Source organism: Fukomys damarensis, unplaced genomic scaffold (genome assembly GCF_012274545.1).
Source record: "Fukomys damarensis isolate Sample0158 unplaced genomic scaffold, DMR_v1.0_HiC HiC_scaffold_17, whole genome shotgun sequence".
Classification (NCBI taxonomy): Eukaryota; Metazoa; Chordata; class Mammalia; order Rodentia; family Bathyergidae; genus Fukomys; species Fukomys damarensis.
In genome coordinates, this window is record NW_022900929.1 from 24,590,198 (window position 1) to 24,612,344 (window position 22,147).

At 53.2% G+C, this 22,147-nt stretch overlaps 3 protein-coding genes across 3 annotated transcripts in view; 1 reads left to right on the forward strand and 2 right to left on the reverse strand.

Moving 5' to 3' along the window:
- Aebp1 (AE binding protein 1) overlaps positions 1–416 on the forward strand; it is a gene marked incomplete at its 5' end in the record, with an annotated part of 7,675 nt that extends 7,259 nt beyond the window's left edge. The window contains one exon of the mRNA XM_033764917.1: positions 1–416. This exon is cut by the window's left edge and continues 54 nt beyond it. Coding sequence (XP_033620808.1) covers positions 1–223 — 223 coding nt within the window.
- Positions 417–508: 92 nt separating this feature from the next.
- On the reverse strand, positions 509–8,085 carry Pold2 (DNA polymerase delta 2, accessory subunit). Its single transcript, XM_010624940.3, is given in 12 exon segments — positions 509–708; positions 951–1,052; positions 1,333–1,460; positions 1,588–1,745; positions 1,835–1,915; positions 2,025–2,223; positions 2,326–2,440; positions 2,753–2,876; positions 3,024–3,145; positions 6,705–6,943; positions 6,945–6,978; positions 8,022–8,085. Coding segments are annotated over 12 exon segments (1,512 nt in total). The 5' UTR covers positions 8,071–8,085; the 3' UTR covers positions 509–547.
- Positions 8,086–19,849: 11,764 nt separating this feature from the next.
- Myl7 (myosin light chain 7) lies at positions 19,850–21,866 on the reverse strand. Its single transcript, XM_010624939.2, has 7 exons — positions 21,796–21,866; positions 21,510–21,620; positions 21,326–21,401; positions 21,045–21,149; positions 20,514–20,592; positions 20,323–20,371; positions 19,850–19,951 (listed from the first exon to the last, which is right to left on the reverse strand). Exons 1-7 carry the CDS (start codon positions 21,796–21,798, stop codon positions 19,850–19,852), a joined length of 525 nt encoding a protein of 174 aa, XP_010623241.2. The 5' UTR covers positions 21,799–21,866.
- Positions 21,867–22,147: the final 281 nt, after the last annotated feature.

Below are 22,147 nucleotides of genomic sequence, written 5' to 3' on the forward strand. Positions count from 1 at the left end.
GGGCCCCACACAAGGACCTGAGGACCTTCTACCCCATACCACAGAGGGCTGGGAGGAATATGAGACCGAGACCTACACAGAGGTGGTGACAGAGCTGGGGACTGAGTTTGGGATTGAGTTGGAGCCTGAGGAGGAAGTAGAGGAAGAAGAAGAGGAAATCACCGGCCTTGATCTCCCCTTCACAACAGTGGAGACCTACACGGTGAACTTCGGGGACTTCTGAGCTACAGCAGCAGCCCCAAGCCTGCACCCCTAGACATAGCCATCAGCACCAGAGCCCTGGGTGCCTCCCACCGGGCACAGAGGTGACAGGGACCTATAGGCCAGAGTCCAGGTGGAGGCTCCTGCTCTGCCTTGGGAATGGACAGGCGAGAGGGGACCAAGGTCACATCAATAAAACCCGCTCATGACACTGACTGCATTGTTCTGACAGCTCAGGGAGAGGACGCACACAGCCCCAGGCTTTCCCTACTGTGGGTCATCTTCCACACCGGTCCTGGAGTCAAACCTTACACTTTATTTACAAGGCTTACACTTCAGGCAGGCATCAGGAGCCCAGCCCCAGGCCTTCCAGCTCGTCGTCCTCTGCCCCAAAGCCTGCAAAGCTGATGGGCTGGCAGGCCAGGCTGCGCAGGTTTACCAGGCAGGCGGTCTGTGTGGCACTAAAGTCAGGAACAGCCACCAGCAGCACCATCTGGTCCTCAGGGCCTGGGAAGCAGCCATAGGGATCCACCTTAGGTTCTGGGTGGCCTCAGAGCCAAGCCCCCAAAGCAAGCAGGAGAGACAGCGGGGTGGGCAACAGAGGCAGGGGCTCAGAGCCACGTTGGCCTCACAGAAACACAACAGCCACCAGGCAGACCCCACGCCGTACATCCCATGGGGGCCTTATCCCCAGCTGAGAGTAAGTTGCCCCTGATCACTCAGGCCTGGGACCCCCAAACCAAACTTACCCCGGATGATCTTGGAGTCAAAGCGAGGGGTGTTGCCACAAAAATAGACATGCGGGCACTCGAGACAGATGAACGGGTCGGTCTTGTAGAAGGGGTAGCAGCCTGGAGAATGGGCTGTGCTGAGCAGGACTTGTTATGGAGCCCTGCAGGCCAGGGTTCCCTCCCGTTTCCTACCACTGTGAGCAATAGCCCCAGCTGTGACAAAGGCTCAGGCAGCCCCACGACCCAAGAGGCAGAGTGGAGATGACACAGACTGCATTCCCAGCCCCAGCTTCTGGCTCACTCCATGGTCTTCAGCTCAAGCAGTCCTTGGCCACAGATGGAGTTAATACTCCAGGGCGGCTTCAGAACAGCTTCTCCCCGACTCCTTCCTGGCCCTTACCTAGGGTGTCAGGGGCTGTGGGGCTGATGTGACGGACCCGTAGGGTCCACTCTAGGATCTCTAAATGGTCTTCCATGCTGCTATACCGGAAAATGTCGCTCACATTCTGTCCCGATGTCCCCAGGAACCTGCAAGGCAAGGTTCTGCTAATCTTTGGCCTGAAGGCCGCCACTTGTGCTCAACCACAAGGCCAGCCTGGGTTCACCAGGATCCTGTGGGGCTGTTCTTCCCCCACTGCCACCCCATGCCAGCTACCTGACCCCGTCGATAGTGGCTTGGTAAGGGTTGGTGACCAGCTGCAGGGTAGAGTAGGCGGTGGCCAGGGGGAGCATGCATGGGTGCAGGGGCTGCTGGGGAAGCGTGTAGTTGGTTGGGTCGAATTCACCTGGCATCACGTCCACGGGCACCGAGGCCTAGAGGGCACAGGGCAGGGAGCACTCAGAGGGCAGCTCTGCAGCTGGGGGGGGGTCTCTGCCATCCCTCCCTCCCCAAGGCTGCTCACACTCAGCTGCAGGAGGATCTCGTCCAGCATCTTGACTGCCTCCACACTGGCTGCCTGGGTTTTCTTGGTGAGGTACTTAGCCTGCGGGTGGAAGCCCAGAGGCCATCAGGGTCCCCAGTCCTGAGCAGGGGAGCTATGGAATCATCCCACAGCCCTAGGCACAGGATTGTGGTGGTGTGGCTGGCACTACCTTGTTGATGGAGTCCCTGCTCTGGGTGCTGGGGCTGAGGAGGTTGCCGGCCAGGATGACGCGTGAGACGTGGGCGGCGCTGCACTGTTCCCCTTCGTCCCCGAGCTGCCCCGTCACCACGTCCACCAGCAGCTGGGTGCCCAGCAGGCTCTCACCACCACCTCCGCCCAGGCCCAGCCCAGACACCAGCAGCACAAACCTGCAGAGTGGTAGGAGTTCCTGAGAGGCACTAAGAGGGAGGTGCCCTGAGCCCCACACCAGCCTGGGTCCTGAGCCCCCCAGTCCTGAATGGGCTCCTCACCTGTCTGTGTCAAGGGGGGCTGCGGGCTTCTGTGGAGCAAGGTCAGCAAAGCAGTAGTCCTCCACCAGGAACTTCCCGTCATCTCTCACAGAGCCCAACACTGCCAGCACCGTCCCTGGGGGTTGGCAGGGTCAGGCCCTGTGGGGTGGCCAGGTGTTCCCACCTCCTCTCAGGCCCCTCGGCCGTGCCAGTGAAGTCAAGTGAGGACTCACACTGAAGCCCATGTCTTGAGGTCACTGCCTCTGGATGAGCCAGGGGACACATCTTACCCATCAGTGACACCCTGCCCCGCCCCACACTGCCACCCCACAAACCTGAGTGTGCCAACCTCACACACAGCTCAGCCCCTATTGCCTCCTCGGGGCTCCCCTAGCACCCCCACGTACACACTCCCACCATACCCACCAACTCCCACTGGGCTGCCCACCTGTGACCAGCGTCGAGACGTCAACGGAGCCCTTCAACTTGATGCGCTGCAGTTCATCTTCCAGGATCAGCTCATCATCTGGGTGGATGTACTTGCTCCGCGATGGCTGGGGCAGCAGGTTGTGCTGGAAGGCAGAGCTGGGAGGTGGCCTCAGGCAGGGCCACCAGGCTCCTATGTCAGGAGATGGCCCCACAGCTGCTGTCCCTCTGGTCCCACTCCATGTCCCCACAGGCAGAAGCCCACCCCAGCCCCGGGGTCCAGAGGGTCTCACCTCCTCGCTAATCTCTCGCAGGATGGAGGGCTGGAGCGGCATGGCCTTGAACAGCGTGCCCACCACACAGCACTTTTCCCCTGGTTGCAGCTCACACAGCTTCTTAACCCCAACACCACCACCTAGGCACAAGGGGCACAGACTCAGAGATGACCCCATGGCCACGCTGGTGAGACCCATGGAGATCCTGCCAGCTCCGCACCACAGGCCACTTACAGAGCCTCATGGGAGGGAGATCAAGTAAGCAGGGCCCCTACAGGGGATAGGCACTCTGGGCCTGGTGGGCCCTGGATGCTGCAGCCTTCATAGGGACAGGCATAAGGAGGGGAGGCTGTGTGAAGATGGGGCAGGGCTGCGTGCTGTGGCCACAACCAGGAATGTGTGAAGCCACCAGCACCGGGAGAGGCAGAAAGGATCCTCCCCTGAGCCCTGCTGACACTGATTTCAGAATTCTGGCCCCCAGAACTGAGGGAATGTGTTGTCTATTGTCCCGAGTCACCCAGTTCGAAGGTTTTTAGGAAAACCTGCAGTGGAGGAAAAGACTGTAAAGTCCTACTTCATTTCTACCGAGATGATAGCAGACATCTGTGGAAAGAGCTGTCCCACCGCTCTCCCCTACCAAAATCACACTTTCCTTAAGAGTCTGAAATCTTCCACTCCAGCCCTTGACCCCACCAAAAGCTTCATCCTCTGAAAACAGACTCCCATCCATGGCTCTGTTGTGCTTTGGATGCAGTCTGTCCCCACAAAGTTATTGTGTGGTGGCCTGAGAGGTATGGGACCTTGTGTGAGGTCCTGCACTTCCTGGGGGAGCTGCCTTGGAGGAGGTTAAGGCAGCTCTGCTATGACAGTGAGCCCAGCCACAGGACTGCTCTCTGGCTTCGTTTGGTGACATGATCTCTCCGTCTTGCAAACATTCATGTCATCTGCCATGAAGTCCCTGTGTGTGAAGCTGAAGCCAGTGCTAGGCCCTTGAATTTCCAGAACTATGAGCTACATAAACCTCTGTTCTACACGCATAAAGTACCCAGCCTCAGGCACTTTGCTACTCTAACAGAAAATGGACTAATACATGCTCTTACCTGTAAATTCCATAAATACAACTCAGCCAAACCTGACAACATGCCAAGGTAAGATATTACCACCCTGCTGAGGAAAGAGGCTTAGGGATCCAAACGTGGGGGCCTTGAGCACTGGGCAGAGCATGGGCACAAACAGGGAAACCAGACACAAAGGCCTACCCTTGCTCCCTGGGGAGCTCTGTCAGCAACTGCGGTCACTGGAAGAGAATATGGCTTCCATAAGGCCTTTAAAAGGTGGAACTGGGGCCGGAGATTTAGCTCAGTGGTTCTGCCGCCTGCCTCGCAAGCACAAGGACCTGAGCAATCCCCGGTACCAAAAACAAACAAACAAAAAAACAAAAAAACACAAAAGAACATTAGGTTGTACTTTTTAGCCCACACTGTTTTCCTGATAGGGGAATTCACCACTATAAATTTCCCTCAGAGGACAGGTTTCATTGCATCCCATAAGTTACAATATGTTATATTGTCATTACTATTTAATTACAGAAATGGTATGATTTCTTCTTTAATGTCTTCTGTGACCCATTGGTTATTTTGTTATTTAATTTCCATCTACCTATGGAGTTTTTGTAGTTTCTTTTGCCACTGATTCAAATGTCATTGCACTATGATCTAATAATATGCATGGGATAATACTTTCCTTAAGAGTCTGAAATCTTCCACTCCAGCCCTTGACCCCACCAAAAGCTTCATCCTCTGAAAACAGACTCCCATCCATGGCTCTGTTGTGCTTTGGATGCAGTCTGTCCCCACAAAGTTATTGTGTGGTGGCCTGAGAGGTATGGGACCTTGTGTGAGGTCCTGCACTTCCTGGGGGAGCTGCCTTGGAGGAGGTTAAGGCAGCTCTGCTATGACAGTGAGCCCAGCCACAGGACTGCTCTCTGGCTTCGTTTGGTGACATGATCTCTCCGTCTTGCAAACATTCATGTCATCTGCCATGAAGTCCCTGTGTGTGAAGCTGAAGCCAGTGCTAGGCCCTTGAATTTCCAGAACTATGAGCTACATAAACCTCTGTTCTACACGCATAAAGTACCCAGCCTCAGGCACTTTGCTACTCTAACAGAAAATGGACTAATACATGCTCTTACCTGTAAATTCCATAAATACAACTCAGCCAAACCTGACAACATGCCAAGGTAAGATATTACCACCCTGCTGAGGAAAGAGGCTTAGGGATCCAAACGTGGGGGCCTTGAGCACTGGGCAGAGCATGGGCACAAACAGGGAAACCAGACACAAAGGCCTACCCTTGCTCCCTGGGGAGCTCTGTCAGCAACTGCGGTCACTGGAAGAGAATATGGCTTCCATAAGGCCTTTAAAAGGTGGAACTGGGGCCGGAGATTTAGCTCAGTGGTTCTGCCGCCTGCCTCGCAAGCACAAGGACCTGAGTTCAATCCCCGGTACCTCCCCGCAAAAAAGGTGGGACTGGCCAGGTATTGTGGAACATACCTACCATAACCCCAAGGAGGCTGAGGCAGGAGGATCACCACAGGTTTGAGGTCAGCCTGAACTGCATATTGAGTTCAAGGCCAGCCTGAACTACATAGTGGAACCCTGTCTGAAAAAAAACATTAAAAAAAAAAGGGAAGACTTGATACTTGGCCCAAGCAGCAGTTAACCAGAGAGGGTGCCCCTAAAGCCTTAAAGGAAAGTGAAGAAAAGTCTCCTGGAAAGCTGCTGGAGGAAGGAGCCCATTGCCATTCTACAGGGGAGAAGTAAATAGCACTTTTGACTGACGTAAAGAAAACAGAAAATACCCTAAACGATTTGGTCGGTCTGGCTAGGAGACTAATGGGCTCAGTGTTCTGTGACCTAGAAGCATCTGACCCAGTGACTCAGGACCCCGTGGCTCGGGGTGGGGTGGCCAGAGGGCAGCATCTCCCCAAGCCCCAGAGGTTCCCATCTGCACACAGGCCTGGTGCTGGGGTCAATGAGTAAGGCAGGGTCTCACCTACAAAAGCCTCCATTTAAAAACATAACAAAATGAATCTGAAAACTACATGGAAAGCCACTCTTATGTATATCATAAGAATGAGACAATTCAGTGTCACCAAAATTCAAAAGTGGTTGTAGTGGGGGTCCTGTTTTACCATCCAAAGCAATCTAGTTGCAGGAGCAATCATCAAGGAAAAAATAGGGGAGAGACACCACTTCATAGGAAAGGGTGGGAGCGTGAGAGCAAGAATGAGCTCTAAAAGGGCAGAAGATTCACAGCCACCAAACACAGAGGCCAGGAGGAAAAGGACATCGATAACAGAGGGGCCCTCAAGACTGCAACCTTGGCTCTTGGTGCTAAGCCTGCTGTGCGGAGGTGCTCTCTAGGGGCAGTGTAGGCAAATAGCTGCATGGTTTGTACCAAAGATAAAAAATTTCCCTCCACCAATGAAATATTCACCGTCACTGTTAGAACTCAGACCAGCCTCTGAACGGAACCTAACTTTAAAAAGTAATCCACAGGTTAACTTCTCATTATTACCTTATGAAGAAATTGGGGGATAAAGAGGCTAATTTTCCTAAGACGGCGGGGAAGCGGGGTAGATCAGAGAAAAGTTCTGAGTTCTGGGCTGAAGGGGGAAACAGGCCCCAACCTACTCACCCCAGTGCTGCCGGGCCCGGCTCACTAGGAAGGGTCTCATCTGGATGAGGCGAGTGGCATAGATGTGGGCGTACTGCCGGTTGAAGCTGCGCTCCCCCAGGCGGAAGGGCTGTGAGGAGTTGGTGTAAGCTGCCACAGGTACCCGGGCGAAAGTGGCATTGCTGGCTGATGGTGGGGACAGCAGAGTGTGGGCCCGCTGCGCAGCCTGCTCAGAAAACATGGCTGTACTCTTAACCTGCTGTCCAGATGGCTGTGTCCAGGCTGAGCAGGGTCACTGGAAAGACACAAACACATTCCTGTCACCCCTGTCCAAAGCTAAGGAAGCAGCTCTCCTGGTGTCTCAGACAACCTGCCACTTCAAACCCAAAGGGCTCCAGGAAAGAAGAGTGACAGACACAGCAGCCCCTGGAGCTGCTGTGTCCGGAAACAGATGAATCACCCTAGAACCCCGAACCCTAAACCAGATGGGTATTAGAGGAAAGCTGGGAGTGTTTCTTCCACTTAGCACACTCTCCAAATCCCAAACTCAGATGCCCACTGCCTGCTTCATATTTACACCTGGATGGCCAGGATCTCAAATTTAGCCCATCCCAAACAGAATTCTTGATCTGCCCAGGATACCACACTGTACCTCCCACAGCGGCAGCCTCTGCGCTCCCAAACTGATCCAGAGCTCTCTGGCTCTTCCCCTTCCCTCTACTCAAAACTCACCTCTGCCCCACCTCCTTTACTGCTGCGACTTGCCCCAGTGCCTGTGTGCTTCTCCAATGATACAGATGTTTACAGCATTTGCATTTTAAATTTGCTTCTTCAACTAGATCATAAATTTCAGGAACGAGATTTTTGGTTATTCCTGGAGTTATTTACTACCTAGAACCGCATCGTCCCATACGTAGCCCAATGACCTGCATCTGCAGGATGCAGGATTTGGAAGAAAGGTACAAAGACTATCTCAATGTTCTTCATATAGTCGAAACCGCTCCTTTTTACGTTTTCTGATCAGTTATGAGAAAGCTCAAGCTCTCGCAGCTTGCTCGTGCCCTGTCTCTACTGGGCAGCCCCCCCACCCCGTCGAGAACGGGGGCTCTACCTTAGCCCTTAGGGCGAATGTGAATTAACTCGGCCAAACTCGCACGATGCTGGTAGCGGCCCACTGGTGCCCCGCAGCACGCGGCGGGCGTCAGCTCCATCCACAGCCAGCCCCTCAACCTCGGGTCCACGTGGCCGTGCGGAACACGACCCGAGACCCGAGCCCAAGGCCCGGGACCCCTCAACCCAGCCAGCAGCCCCACGCCAACCCGCTTGCCAAGACCTTACCTCGTAGCGCGCCGCATCCCGCCAATCCCCGCGCGTTCAGCCCGCCCATCGCTGCCTCCCACCAATCCCCGCGCGTCCGCCCCACCCTCGTTTCACTTCACCAATCGTCGCCCGCTCCGCTGCGTCCATCACGGCGTGCCACATCCCGCCGATCTCCGCGCGCCCCGCCCCTGGACATGGAACTACGCCCCCGGTTCCCGGTGCAATGCAGGGCAGGGTTAGGTGGTACCATGCGCATGCGTACGAGCCGCGGCTTGTGCCATTTGGCTCGGGTGTTCCTGGGTACTTGAGGGGCTGTTCCTAGCTGCTTGGGTTAGTCCCGGACGAGGAGGTCTCTGTGCCTGTCTGCTGTCCCCGAAGAGCAGCCCCCGAAAGTGACTGACAGTAGCGTGAGAGGATCGCGTCTGAAGGAGAAGCGGCGGTCCCCAAAAGGGGCGTTGCTCTGCCGAAGGCAGCCGAGCGGGGCGCTCTTGTCCAGAGGGCCCTCGCGTGGGCGCCACGCCACGCTCCCATCTGCGGTGTCCCCAGGGTTGGTACTCGTTCCCCTCACTGATTCGTAGCTTTTCTAACCGAGCGGAGAGCCCTTCCCCGTACTTCGACTGGCGCTATGGTTCTTTTTCTGGCTTCCGTTAGTGCATTTGTTTCCTAAATCCTTTTCTCGTGTGCACAAGGAGTGCATATGGCTATGACAGGAGACCACCCCTCCACGAGGAATTGGACAACTACGAGTTACCTGTGTTATCAGGCAACTGTGGGTTAACTAGGTAACTATGCTCTTTGTACATGTACCTGAGTAGCCATGACAACTTCTGTAATCTGTCACCAAAGGAGCGTAAGGGACTCAGAAAGTCCTGCCAGAATTCTTTGCTCTCCGCCTCTCCCCTGCTCTGCTTTGTGTAAATCCTGCTTGCTCTATTCCCAGGGAAAGTCCAGTGGGATTAAGCTCCGTAGATGTAGAAAGAGGTATATAAGGAAGCACAAACTTCTAGGCTCTCAAAACTGACATGTCACTCGCTGAGCCGCTGGCCTCAATAAAAGCCCCCTTTTGCTCTCATTTTCGTGTTACACTTATGTGTAGGAGTCCTCACTGTTTCCTGCTTCAGCTATAAAAGCTCTTGCAGTGGTGTTTTCACTTTGCTCTGCCACCTGCTCCTGCCTCACTTCAAGGGAAAAAACAAAAGAACCGGCCAGCCATAGACGGAAACTCTAAAACCACGAACCAAAATACTTCTCTCCTCCCTTCAGCTGTTGGCGTCACGTATTTTATCACAACAATGAAACTAATACACCACTCCATCCTCACAATGAGAAAAAAGCGGAATGAACTAAAACTCAGCAGCCTTTCTTAGGTCTGTTAAAGAATTGAGATCTCAGGGCAAACAGCTGTCCCTGCAAACAGCAAGGGACAGGAAACCACAGTGCAGCAGAGCAGAAGTCCGCAGTGGGAGCCGCTACTAGGGTAGGAGAATTGAACCTCGATTGAAAATCGCTGGAGGCTCACAACAAATGAGCCAGCGAGTTCAAAACTTCATGGAATCCCTGTCTCAGGGAGACCCCCATACTTTCCTGAGTTTTAACCCCAAAGCCCCACCAGGTTGTTACTGTGAAAAAGAAACCCTTTTTATGCATATTTCCAGCATTGGGATGTGGTTCAAGATGGCCATTTTGAAATATACCAGAGCATCCTGTTCTTTTTAAACTTTTTTTTTCAACTTTTATTTTTTTCTTAGTCCATGTTTGCGGTACATAATGGTCACATTGTTTGTGGGAAGTTGACACATGGACATCATATATCTCAATTCTCTTTTCATCCCTTTTTCCCTCCATCTCTTGGTCTCCTTTCCATTTGCAAAAGATCTATCTCCCTGTTTCTTATTATCTGCCTTTTCTTTCGCCCTTTACATTTTTTATATACTTTGAATTTCTCATCTAAAAGAAACCATTTGATATCTGTGCTTACATATCTGATTTATTTTCCCTAAAATTATGGTCTTAAGATTCCTCCAAATGACTCAAGTTTATTCTTCTTTATGGCAGAGTAGTACCCCTTGTGTGTGAACATCACATTTTCTTTACTCTCTCATCTATTGATGGACGTACAGCCCACTTCCAAGATTTAGCTATTGTGAGTTGTGTGCTATAAACACGGGTAATAAGCTCAGCATGGTGGTACACACCTGTAAGGTCAGTATTCTGTGACAGCAAGACCTTGTCTAAAATAAACCACAAACAAAACTATCACAAGGAAAACTTAACAGAGCCTCACTGGCTTAGAGAAAGAGATATGTCCAACTCCAGCTATCTGTAACCTTTGCTTCTCACCAGAAGGTGAGGGGTGGAGAAAAATAGGCAAGACTAAAGCAGAACTGTAAGACTATGGAGCACCAGAATCCACAACTCTCTGGGGCTGCCTGGCCAGGCCCCTGCACCTGAGCTTCTCTGTGTGCCTACTTCTTGGGTTACTCTCATTCTCTTGGGCTTCTTTTTCTCCTGGGGCAGCTATGATGGATTCCTGATACCCATACTACCATGTAGCAGGCAGGGGTGGGTGTTTCTGATGAGCAGTCCTGGACACTCAGGGGGCTTAGGCTGTGGAATCTGGGGGTGGAGAGAGGCAGAGGAAGTCCAGAGTCCCAGGGTTGAGGAAGGAGGCTGAGGTAATGCAGAGAGGCAAGAGGGGAGATAAGGTTCTATTTTGGGGCTGTGTGGCTTCAGTGGCCCTTCCGATGCTGAGGTCAGGTGGCAGAGGGAAGGTCGGAGGCTGCTCCAGACGCCTGGAGTGGGAGAGATGGGTGTGTGTCTGGAAAGGAAGGGGCAGCCAGGGCAGAGTGTGGGCCTCAGGGGTATGGATGGTGGGACAGAGGCCAGCAAGAGGTCCCTGCTGCAGGACCCTGAGCACATATGGGCATTACACACACAAGCGCCCCCCCCCCCGGTGCCCAACACATGTCCTTCTCTGTGCTAGCCTTGGTTGGCAGGGCATGTCCCTCAGCCCTGGCCTTTGCTGCCCAGAGAGAAATCTCAGGCATAACCTGATGCAGGGGACAACTGGGGGACTCAGCTCCCAGCCCCCTCTCTCTCTTTTGGTACTGGGGAATGCACTGAGCTGCCTCCTCAGCCTTTTAAAAAATTTGCATTTTGAGAAAGGGTCTTGCTTGCTAAGTCACTAAATTGCCCAGGCTGGACTTGAAATCAAAATCCTCCTGCCTCAGCCTCCCAGAGTGCTAGGATTACAGGAATGCACCACCACACCCAACATGATTCACTCTTTACTTTTTATAGATTTATATAGAATTTCAGTTGTTAGATGTTCCAGGACAGAGGTGACAAATACATTCAGGGCCCTGTGGAGTTCATGGGAAACCATGATGAATTGAGTGTGTTCTAAGAGGGACACTGACAGATGTGAGGGGTAGCTTCCTGGACGAGGTGACCCATATTTGGGCCTGAAACCCACACAAGCTGAGGATAAAAATCCTTTGCTGGGCTGACCAGCAATCAGGTCCTGGGTCTTCTTGAGGCCCATGATACACTTCTGTGTCTCTGGTTTTAGCCAACAACCTGCTCAGTTCAGCAGACGCCTTCCCCTGAGGATCAGGCTCCCCATCTCCGCCCCAGCCGTGGTGTCTGTACACCCTGGCCTGTCTTCTGAAAGAATTTTGGGAGGCCAGTGTTCCCAGAATCCCCCTCTCCACCCTGCTCCTTGGCTATAAATCCTGCTTGCTCTCTCTGTATTCAGAGTGGAGCCCAATCCCTCTCCCCACTGCAGAATCCCATTGTTTGGCCCCATACCCACACCTTAGTGCTGAATAAAGTCAGCCTTGTGCTTTAATAAGAGTCCCTGAGTCTGTTTTCCATAAGAGGAGCAGGGGATGGAAGGCCTTGGGGAGGACGCTTATCTGTGGCCATGGCAGCAAAGCAGGGGGTGGGGTGAGGGCTTTGTCCTCTGCTCAGTGTGGTCTGGGTAACCAGCTAGAGAACCCTGAGGCCTAAGGTGCCCGTGAGCAGTCAGCTGTCAGAGAGACCCTGTAATCAAAAGTCACAGTGAGAAAAAGAACTTGATTTTTTTTTTCAGCACCCGGGATTGAACTCAGGAACTTGCTTGTGCTTGCAAAGCAGGCATGGTGCCACTGAACTAAATCCCTGGTCTAGAACCTCAATTTTTGTTAATCTTTTTTTTTTTTTTTTGTAATTGGCCTCACTTAAACTGGTCTTGAACTCACTATGTGTGCCTCAGCCTCCTGAGTGCTGAGACTTAATCTTTCCTAAGGTTTGTCAGTGCTACTGTTCACCCTTATTAGATCATGGGTAAATTGATCAACTTACTTCATGTGTGTAGGACAAGGTGTGTGGAATCTTACCGGCTCAAAACAACAGTGGTTCCTTATTCCTTATAATGCTGTGTCTGACCAGGCGGCCCTTGCCTCTCCTTTCCTGAGCTTGGCTATAGCCATTGGCTGTGGTCATCAGGTCCATTGCAGCCTCCCACCCATGTGTCAGCCTTGGGGGAGGGCTGAGGGCCAGGCCTCGGTCCTTGTGGTCTTTATCCTGGTCTCAACAGCCATGGGCCAAGCAGGGGTTCAGGGAGAAGCAGATCCACTGAGTGATATACTGGATCCTGTTGGTAGTCACTCAGGCTTAGGTTAAGGGTTCCAGGGCTCTGCCACCAGGGGGGAGACTGTCTGAGGTGCCCCCCTCCCAATCCACTGCTCTCAGGTGCTGCATGGCCCAGGCCTGTGGATGTGCTTGTGATTCTAAACTAAAATCAGCTTGCTGTAGGCTAACCTCAAAAGAGGAGGCTGGAAGACAGGTGTGGTGACAGAAACCTATATTCCCAGCACTCTGGGAGGCTGAGGCAAGATTGCAAATTCAAGACCAGACTGGGCAACTTAATAAGACCTTGTCTCAAAATAAAAAATTTAAAAAGGACTGGGGCTGGGAATGTAGCTGGGTGGTAGAGCCCCTGGGTGCAATTCTCCAGTACTGAAAAAAAAGGATGAGGGAGGTGCTGATAAAATGTTGTAGTCAGGGTTTGCAAGGGAATACATTTCATACAGGACACAATTTATAGGATTATTTTGTAATCACCCAAAAGTCAAACACAGAAGAGTGTAAGGGATCTGTCGTTGGGCTGGAGATCTGAAGAATCCAGGTGAAGCCCTGGAGCTCACGGCACTGTCCCCCGTGAGTCCATAACAGAAGTCAGGAATCCACGATGGAAGACTGAAGGTCTGAGCGGGAAAGCCCAAGGGCTGGTGCCGAAGGCCCAAGGGTGCACCAAGAGTGAGCCCAGAGATGATGCCCAAGGGAAGGTGCAGACCGGAGCTCCTCCCAGGGTAGGAGGCCGTTGGGAGGAGAGACCTTGTTTGGAGTCTCCCGCAGCCCCCATAGAACTGCAGAGCAGCAAAGACCTAGCAGGACGCTGGAGTAGGGCCCTTGCAAGGGAAATCAGCTGCGTGCACTTTTCCCCACCCATTCTCCTTTCCTGGCATTTTGGCAACAATCTTCAGGTGGTCTTCCATGGCCAGAACCACAGTGACTCAGCTCAGCTGGGAGTGACCCTTAATCCACATAAGAGAGGTCTCCATTTAAAGCCCCGGCATTGGTGGGTCCCCCAAGGCTCCAATGCGAGGACTGTGTGGCTGGCTCACCCTCCCAGAGAGGGAGCCCCACCCAGCTCTCCGGAGCCCTGCTGGGCAGTCTTCTCTGGGCTGATTCTGCACAAACATCTGCGCGGGTTCGAACTCAACCCTGCCCCCTCTGGGCTGTGCGAGATGTTGGCCAAGCTTCTTGACCACACCGTGCCTCAGTTTGTCTATCTGGAAGTGGGGATAACAGTCACCCTGTCCGGATTAGGCTCCACAGTAAACAAAGGGCAGCTGCTTCCGCCAGAGGGCGCTTGCTCTCTTCCTGTGGGTTAGGGTGGGATGGTAGAGTGGGGTTGGAAGGAATCTATCCCTGGGCCAGGCACAGCCTCAGAGCCCCCTGTGCTGGGGAGAAAGGGCATCGGGCATGCGCAGATCTCAGCTGCATGGTAAGTGTGGGAGAGGAAGAGGAAGGGGCTCTGTGAACGCTGCCTAATCCAAGGGCAGCCCGAGTGGAAGTCACCTGGGCACACAGTCGTATAGGGGGGAGGCCTGTTCCTTTACCTTCGGCCACAGCCTCCCAGGCCAGGCCTCCACGTATGGGAGGGTCTGGATGAGGGCAGGTGGGCGGATGGGCTGTGGGGCTGCAGGCACAGTCAGCCCTGGCATTGTGAGGCTTTCCCTGCCCAGAGTCACCAGAGAAGCACGCGGGGTCACATATCCCTCATGCCAGGGCAAGAGCTAAGCCTGTCTTGAACCTTATCCGAGGCGTGAGCGAGGCGTGAGTTCTCTAAACAATGTGCAGGGTGGAGGGTGGGGGCAGATCAGGGTTAAAGGGTTCCGGATAGGATCAGAAGCGGCAGCACCACAGGGTCCAGACCTGGCTGTCCTGAGGCCCAGGGGAGCTGAGGAGCAGCTGGCTGGTCACATTGCCCCCAGCCTAGACCGCCCCCCCTGCAAGGCTCTTGAGGGGATGAAACATCAGGCCATGTTGGTGAGACAAAAAAACCCCAATCTCCTGCCAAACCAGGAACCCTTCCCACAAAAGTAGACAGGAAAGAAAACAGTTTAATTATCGAATAAGCATTGAACACAGCGCGGTACTCCTTCCAGGCAGCCCCGCTAAGAGACTGCAAGGACAGCAGACCCGATCCTGGGTATCCCCAGAGAAACAGGACCAGGAAGCCACAGGGAGAGGTTCTGCCACACCTTCCACCTCCCCGGGGAGAGGGCATCTGGCTTTGCTAGTTGTCTTTATCCGAAGGAGAAAATAAACGTTTATCTTTAGGACTGAAAGTGCGTTTTCAACTGCAGCCAGGCGCCTGCTGAAGACAGACTCCCATCTCCCCGGAAACCGGCAGATAAGGACGCTGTCTCCCATAGGGATGACATTTCCAGCAAAGGGGGCACCCAGGCTCCGTGGAAAAATATTCCTGGGCTGGAAGACTGGCAAGAGGCTTGTCTGGCTTCTAAACAGATCTACATAAAAAGATGGAGAAAGAACCTACAATTACAGAATTTCTAAAGGAAAGGCTCTAGAAAAGAGGGGAAGTCTGTTTTCTTTGAGCCCAGGAGAATGAACTTATTCAGACTTTTTTTTTTTTTTTTTGAGACAGGGTCTCACTATGTAGTTGAGACTGACCTGGAACTCACTATGTAGCCCAGGCTGGTCTTGAACTCAGCGATCCTCCTGCCTCGGCCTCCCTAGTGCTGGGATTACAGGCGTGCACCACCATGCCTGACTGTTTTTATTTGATTATGTGTATGAATAGACTAACTGTTAACCCTACTTCCAGACAGGGAAACCCAGGCACCCCTGTCCAAAGTCAAACACTGTTGGTAGATAAGGTCTTTATGTTGCCCATGCTGCTCTTGAACTCCTGGACTCAAGAGATTCTCCGTAGTAGCTGATACTACAGGTGTAAAGCACTACAAATGGCTTTCTGTTCTGTTATTTGCAACAGACACATAACAATTGTACATATTCATTGAGTATCCTGTGATGTTTCCAAACATGTATATTTTGTGTGTGGTACTGGGGATGAACCCAGGGCCTTCCCACTGAGCTATACCCCTAGCCCTTTTTTTTTAAAATTTTGAAACAAGGTTTCAATAAGTCACTAAATGCCTTAGCTAGGCTCAAACCTGAGATCTTCCTGTTTCATCCTCTCAAAGTGCTGGGATCACAGATGTCACCACCATCCCTGGCCATGTACACTTTACAATGTCCCAATCAGGGTAAATATATCTATCTCCCCAGACATTTGTCATTTATTATTGTGAAAACATTCGATGTCCCTTCTTCCAGCAGTTTTTTTTTTTTTGTACCAAGGACTGAACTCGGGACCTTGTACTTGCGAGGCAGGAGGCGGCACCACTGAGCTAAATCTCTGGCCCTCTTCCAGCAGTTTTGAAACATATGGCACATTGTCACATCTCTGGTCACCCCACTGTGCCATAGCATCCAGAACATTTCTCTCCTGTTGAAGGGTGCCTGGGTACCCCTTGTTCAATCCCTTCCATCCTTCTTCCACCCTATCCTCTTCAGTGTCAGGAACGCCCCTTCTATTCAAAACTGCTGTGAGACCAACTTTTAACTTTTGCTTGTTTTGATTTGTATTTTCCCCTCTGTGGACCCCACTGTCTGGTCTGCTGGGGTGCTGGGCAGGGGCAGAGCAGGAAGGGAGACCCTAGACACTGCCTGAGAGCAAGAGGCTTGGGTCTGTCCAGCCCCAGCAGGCCTTCTGGGGGAGTAGGGGAGACCTTGGCTGGGGAGAGGGGGTCTCAGAGCAGGGTCACAGGCAGTAGGATGGGAAGAGATGGGTTTGCATGGAGTCTCTTGGTGCTGCTCCATGTGGGGACCTTCAGGAAAAACGGGTGCGGGTGGTGAGTCGAAGAAGTGTACACGAGGGCTGTTCCCAGCCACCCCGATCTCAGGCATGGTCTGAGGCTGGGGGGCCTCTGAGCCTTGCTGCATTTCTGTGTCATTTCCCAGTGGGTATTTGTGACCAGCAGTGTGAGGGGGACTCCGGCTTGGACCATGCAGGTGTTAGGGAGCAGTTCCACATTAGCGGGTTCAAGAGACAGAGGGGAGTCCGGAATAGCACTCTGTGCCAGTTACAGTTAACTGTTTGTTAGGTCTCAGACCCAAAGACCCAGGCCTGGTGTCATCAGAGCCATAGCCTATGGCCCAATGATACAGGAAAGGATACATTCTTTTTTTTTTGCTACCAGGGATTGAACTCAGGACCTTGCACTTGCAAGGCTGGCGGAGAAACCACTGAGCTAAATCCCCAGCCCAAAAGAGTACATTCTTTAAAGGCCCTGTCCCCTTGGGCTGGGACCTGGGTTGAAAGAAGAATTTATCATTCCTAAATTTCTCTGCTAAATTTCTCACACGATTAAAATCCCTGAGGGAACACTGGACAACAAGAAGGTGGGAAGGTGCGGTGCCACTGAGCTACATCCCCAGAGAGTAGGCAACTAGAAGGGACAGGAAAACATTTTGCAATTCCAAAGCTACTTTGGAGTAAAACACTGAAAATCATCCTAATCACCACAGTTTCTGGACCCAGGAGTAACTCTTGTGTGCAGAACATGATACCCAGGCTTCCTCTTTGTGGTACTACCTTTCTTCTCAAATGAAGGCCTCTTTCTACCCAATTTATAGTGAATTCTACCCAGAGGTCTGCACAGCTGCCTGTGTGTCTTGATGGAATTCTTTCATCAAGGGCAAAAATGGACCAAGGAGGTACCCAGCTTCCTGGTCACAGGCTCACAGCAGAGACCTGCAGGCCTGGTAGGGCATCACCGCAGGGAGCCCCCTCCACCCAAGGGCTCTACCCAACTGTTCACCTCAGGAGCTGCCTCCAACATCCTCAGCTGGAAAACACACAGGTCTTGGGCTTCCTGAAGCCAAATGCTGGGCTCCCCCAAATGATTCCCATGATCTCTGCTCACACCCTGCTGTGGGTGGGGTCAGAGGAGCAGAGGCCACAGGGAGCCTAGCTTCCCGTGGGGCTTCTGTGGGAGAGCTGGAAAATCTGAATCCGTCACTCACTCAAAATCCCAGGAAACTACACAAACAGACAGCTCAGTAGCCTCACCCAGCACCGTCCCACGAGAGATGAAGGCCAAAAGTGCAAGCCACATTCAGAGTAAAAAGAAGTAAGTGGGGAAGTGGGAAGGGTAGGGGAAAGGAAAGAAGGGAAAAGAAAAAATGTGAGAAAAGGAAAAGAATGGAAACAGTCTTTGTGAATAGGGAAGGGTGGAGGGGGTGAAAGCAGGGGAGGTGAATGGGGGAAAAATTAGAATCAAGATACATCATGCAAAGGTACAAGATCCCAACGATGAATGTAACTGTACTATATGCCTAAAAAGTACCAATAAACTTAATGAAAAAAAGACAAGTAAAATTAATTTTAGTCCTATTTTAACCTAAAATGGCCACAAATATTGTCATTTCAACAACTAACTAATGAATGTTATAAATAGATATTTTACATTCTTTTATGTCCTAAATTTCCCAAATATGGTGTGGATTTTACACCACAACTCAATTCATACCAGCCACATGGGGCTACAGGACTGAGTGCCCCAGAGGAACTCAGTGTGGGGGGGTCTTGTCCTCCAGGGGGCTCTCAGTCCCTCTGTTTCTCTCTTGTCTCACACACTCACACCCCACACAAATAAACACCACGCCACACACACACCACACGCCAAACACACCATACACATACCACACACAACACACATAAAAACCCCACACAGCATACTACACACATACACCTCACCACATCCTACATACCATCCACACATACCATATACCACATACCACACATAAAATGTCACATAAACACATACCATACCACTGTACCACAACACACCATACACCACACACAACACGCCCTATTCACACACCACATACCACATTACACCCAAATGCCTACCCAAACACACACACACGCACACACACATGCACGCGTGTGTGCGCATGCTCTACCCTTACTTTACTCCAAACTAACACAATACCAGCTGAGTTGGTGCAAACAGGACCATGTGTAGCAGGTCACTATACCAGCAGTGTGAAAGGTGATTTTTTTTTAAAAGAAAAAGCATGGCTCAGATACAAAATAAAGTGAACACCTGCCAAAGATTGCATTTCTTGTTAATTCATGAAGAACCAGTGCAGTGTGCAGCTGGGTCCACTGTGCAGACAGTGGGGATGTGCAGAAGGATCCTGCCGGTGCCCACGACTGCGGAGGTGTGCAATCGCTCAAAAACAATGACAGGAGACAATGTCTGGTTGATAACCAGACACCTGGGATCTCACACCTTCCCGGAGAGGCCTCCCAGACCTTATGAAAGCTGTTTGTTGAACAAGCAGATCTGTGACAGCATCAGGACAGCTCCTGGATCTGCTCGCCCTGCCCCTCCCTGCCTGCTTGGGATGGAAATGCAGGCAGAGCGTGGTCCTTGGTCATTTGGGAGCCATGGAAACTGCCAGGAGTACTCGAGTCTCAAGTCTTACCTTAGCAATTAAATTGCCAAGTCCCGGCTAGAAATCCACACTAAACACCTCTCCAGGCAGAAAGGCCTCTCCTATCCAGGACTCAGCAAGGGACTGGGAAGGCCAACTTTTCTTGTTCTCCTCTTGTCACTTCCAAAGCCACAAGAACTGCAGCCAGGCTGGAGGAGGAGGGCACGCAGACTGTGCAACTCAGGTTACTTTGGCCCTACTGTCACTGCGTCTGTCTGTCCTTCAGGTGCTGAGGGGGGTCCCTGTGGCTCCTGGAGTGCCATGATGGGAATCACCTTCCCCTACAGCCCCTGGCTTCTGCAGATGAGGACCCTCCCACTTCAGGGGACCACCACTCCTGGACTGTAGCACCCTCTTACGAGGCGCCTTGCATTTCTAGTTTTTCCTCTGAACACCACCATGCACAGCCTGGAGCAGCCAGGCCGTGTCTCCCTGGCCTTGAGGGGTGGGTGGGTACACAGGCCATTCTCCCTTCCCCAAGAGCTCAGCTCTCTGGACCTCAGTGGTGTGAATATGGGCATGATTATGGTTCATATTTGCTGGGCCCTGTGGTGTGAATCCAGGGGTGTTGTTTGCTGGTCACTATTGCTGGGAGGCCTGTGCAGGGCCCCGGGCCCCTCGTCGGTCCCCTCCCCTCTGTCACAGACAAGACAACACCGCAGTTCTCAATAGGCAATAGCATTTATTGAGGTGGCTGCCTGGCCCTACTCCTCTTTCTCATCTCCATGGGTGATGATGTAGCACAGGGATTTGTAATCGATGTTGCCCGTCAGATCCACAGGTGTCAGGGCGAACAGCTGCTCCACCTGCGGAGGCCCCACACTGGAGATGTGGCCTGGCCACCAGCATCCTGCCTCGGGCTATGCTCTGGGCCTCAGCCTCTTCCACCCCAAACCCAAACCCAAACCTGGGGATCAATGTCCCTCAGTTGGCTGGCGCTGTGTGGACTGGGCACTGGGCCCACATGGGGTTAGGGGTCAAAGGGCCCAGGCTGGCGCAGAGATGCGCCGTCCCCTTAGGGACCCTCTTGCAACACAGCCTGTTCCCTCTGGGCCCACACAGTCTTCTCCCTCTGACTGTACGCCCATGGGACAGCGGGTCACCAGGCCTCTCCAGTGCCCTGCAGGGAGGGCCACGAAAGCCAGGGACAGGTGCTGATGGGGCCTAAAAGCCTCACCTCAGCAGGAGAGAACTTGTCTGCTTGGGTCAGGAGAAGCTGCTTGAACCTGGAAGTGGGGAGGGAGGATGTCCATGGCCCAGGGAAAGGCTGGCCACCCCTGAAGAACAACCCACCCAGGTGGCCTCTCCGCCCTCTGTGTCCCCGAAGTGGCCTTGGCGTGGTGGGGTGGGGGTGGGGATCATACTTACTCATCCTTGTTCACCACCCCCTGGCCGCTGGGGTCAAACATGCGGAAGGCACTCAGGATGGCTTCCTCAGGGTCTGTCCCTGGGAGGCCGAGGCAGGCAGGTGAACATGCTTGTCCCAGCCCCCAGGCCTGCCCAGGAGGACCAGATACATGGGGAGCTGTCTGTGACCCAGGAGAAGTGTGAGGGGTGCTGGGAACAGGTGTCATCCTGAGGAGGGGTGAGGCTGACTGGGAGATGGATCTGGGAGGGGACAGCCCTGGGAGACCAGGGGTAGACACATGTTCTCTAGGTGGGCTGTGGCCAGGCAGGCTCCAGACAAGGTCCAGTGGGGCCTGGTGGGGTGCAGGTAAGCTTCACGTGGGGTTCAGATAGGGCTCATGTAGGGTTCAAGGGGTTGCTGTGAGGCTTAGGCAGGGCTCCTATTGGTTTTGTGTGGGGTTCTTGTGGGGTTCCTGTGGGGCTCACAGTGGGATTTACTGCAGGGTTCAGGCCTGCTGTCTGCCAAGGGGGCCAGGGCTGTCCCGGGCTCACCATTGAGCTTCTCCCCAAAGAGCGTGAGGAAGACGGTGAAGTTGATGGGGCCCTTCCCTTCCTGCAGCATGGCATCCAGCTCCTCCTCAGGGATGCTCACCTTCCCTGTGAGGAGTGGCGAGGAGCATGGGGACCCTGGTGTCCCAGAGCAGGGCTGGGCTGCCCTCCCCAGCTTCCCCACTGTGGTGGGCTCAGGCAGGAAGAGGGGGAGTGATGGCAGAGGGCGGGTCCTCCTCGCAGGTCCCTGGCCAGGGCAGGGCGGGCCAGGGAGGAGTGCTCACCTAGCTGGGAGTAGGTCTCCCTCAGGTCCGATTTGCAGATGATACCGTCCCGGTTCTGGTCGATGCAGCTGAAGGCCTGTGAGGAGAGGGCCTTCAGGTGGGAGCTGGAGGACCAGGACTAGGAACACCGAACAACAGAGAAGAGGGCGCCCAGACAAGTGGGGACTGTGGTGGGGGCACTCACTTCTTTGAACTCCTGGATCTGGGCTTGCTCAAACATGGAGAAGACATTGGAAGAGCCTCGCTGGGCCTGCTTGGTGGCAGCCTTGCCCCGCGTCCCAGCCTTCCTGCTGGCCTGAAATACCAACAGTGGCAGGTTCCCCCCACAGCTCCCCAAATTTTTCTCTCCCCACCCCAAACTCCTAGGACAGCCCAGGTGAAGGTCCTCTCTCCATCCCTGGGGACACTCCCTGGGCCCAGTGCAGGCACAGAAACTCTGTCCCTCCCAGTGCCTGGACACCAGCACTCACCATCCTCTTTGCAGTGGCCTGGCTGCACCCTCTTGTCACCAGGCCCCCTTTATGTCACAGCCTTATCACCTGGAGGTCCAAATAAGGAAAAGAGTGGAGGACAGGCCCAAACTTGGCAGCCCCTTCCTGAGCTGGGGCAGGACGAGGGCCCCATGAAGATTCCAGCCACATTCCTGGGGACCTTCATGTCCATGACATGTAACATCCCAGGCTCTGAGCACCTCGTGTGTCCAGGCTCTACGTCTCCCCAGAGCATAGGGGCTCAGAGTGCCCGCCAGGGTCCTTGTCACCCCCATCTGACCATCCTTCCTGTGGGTCTGTTCCAGACCCTGGCCAGTCCAGTCCTGACCTT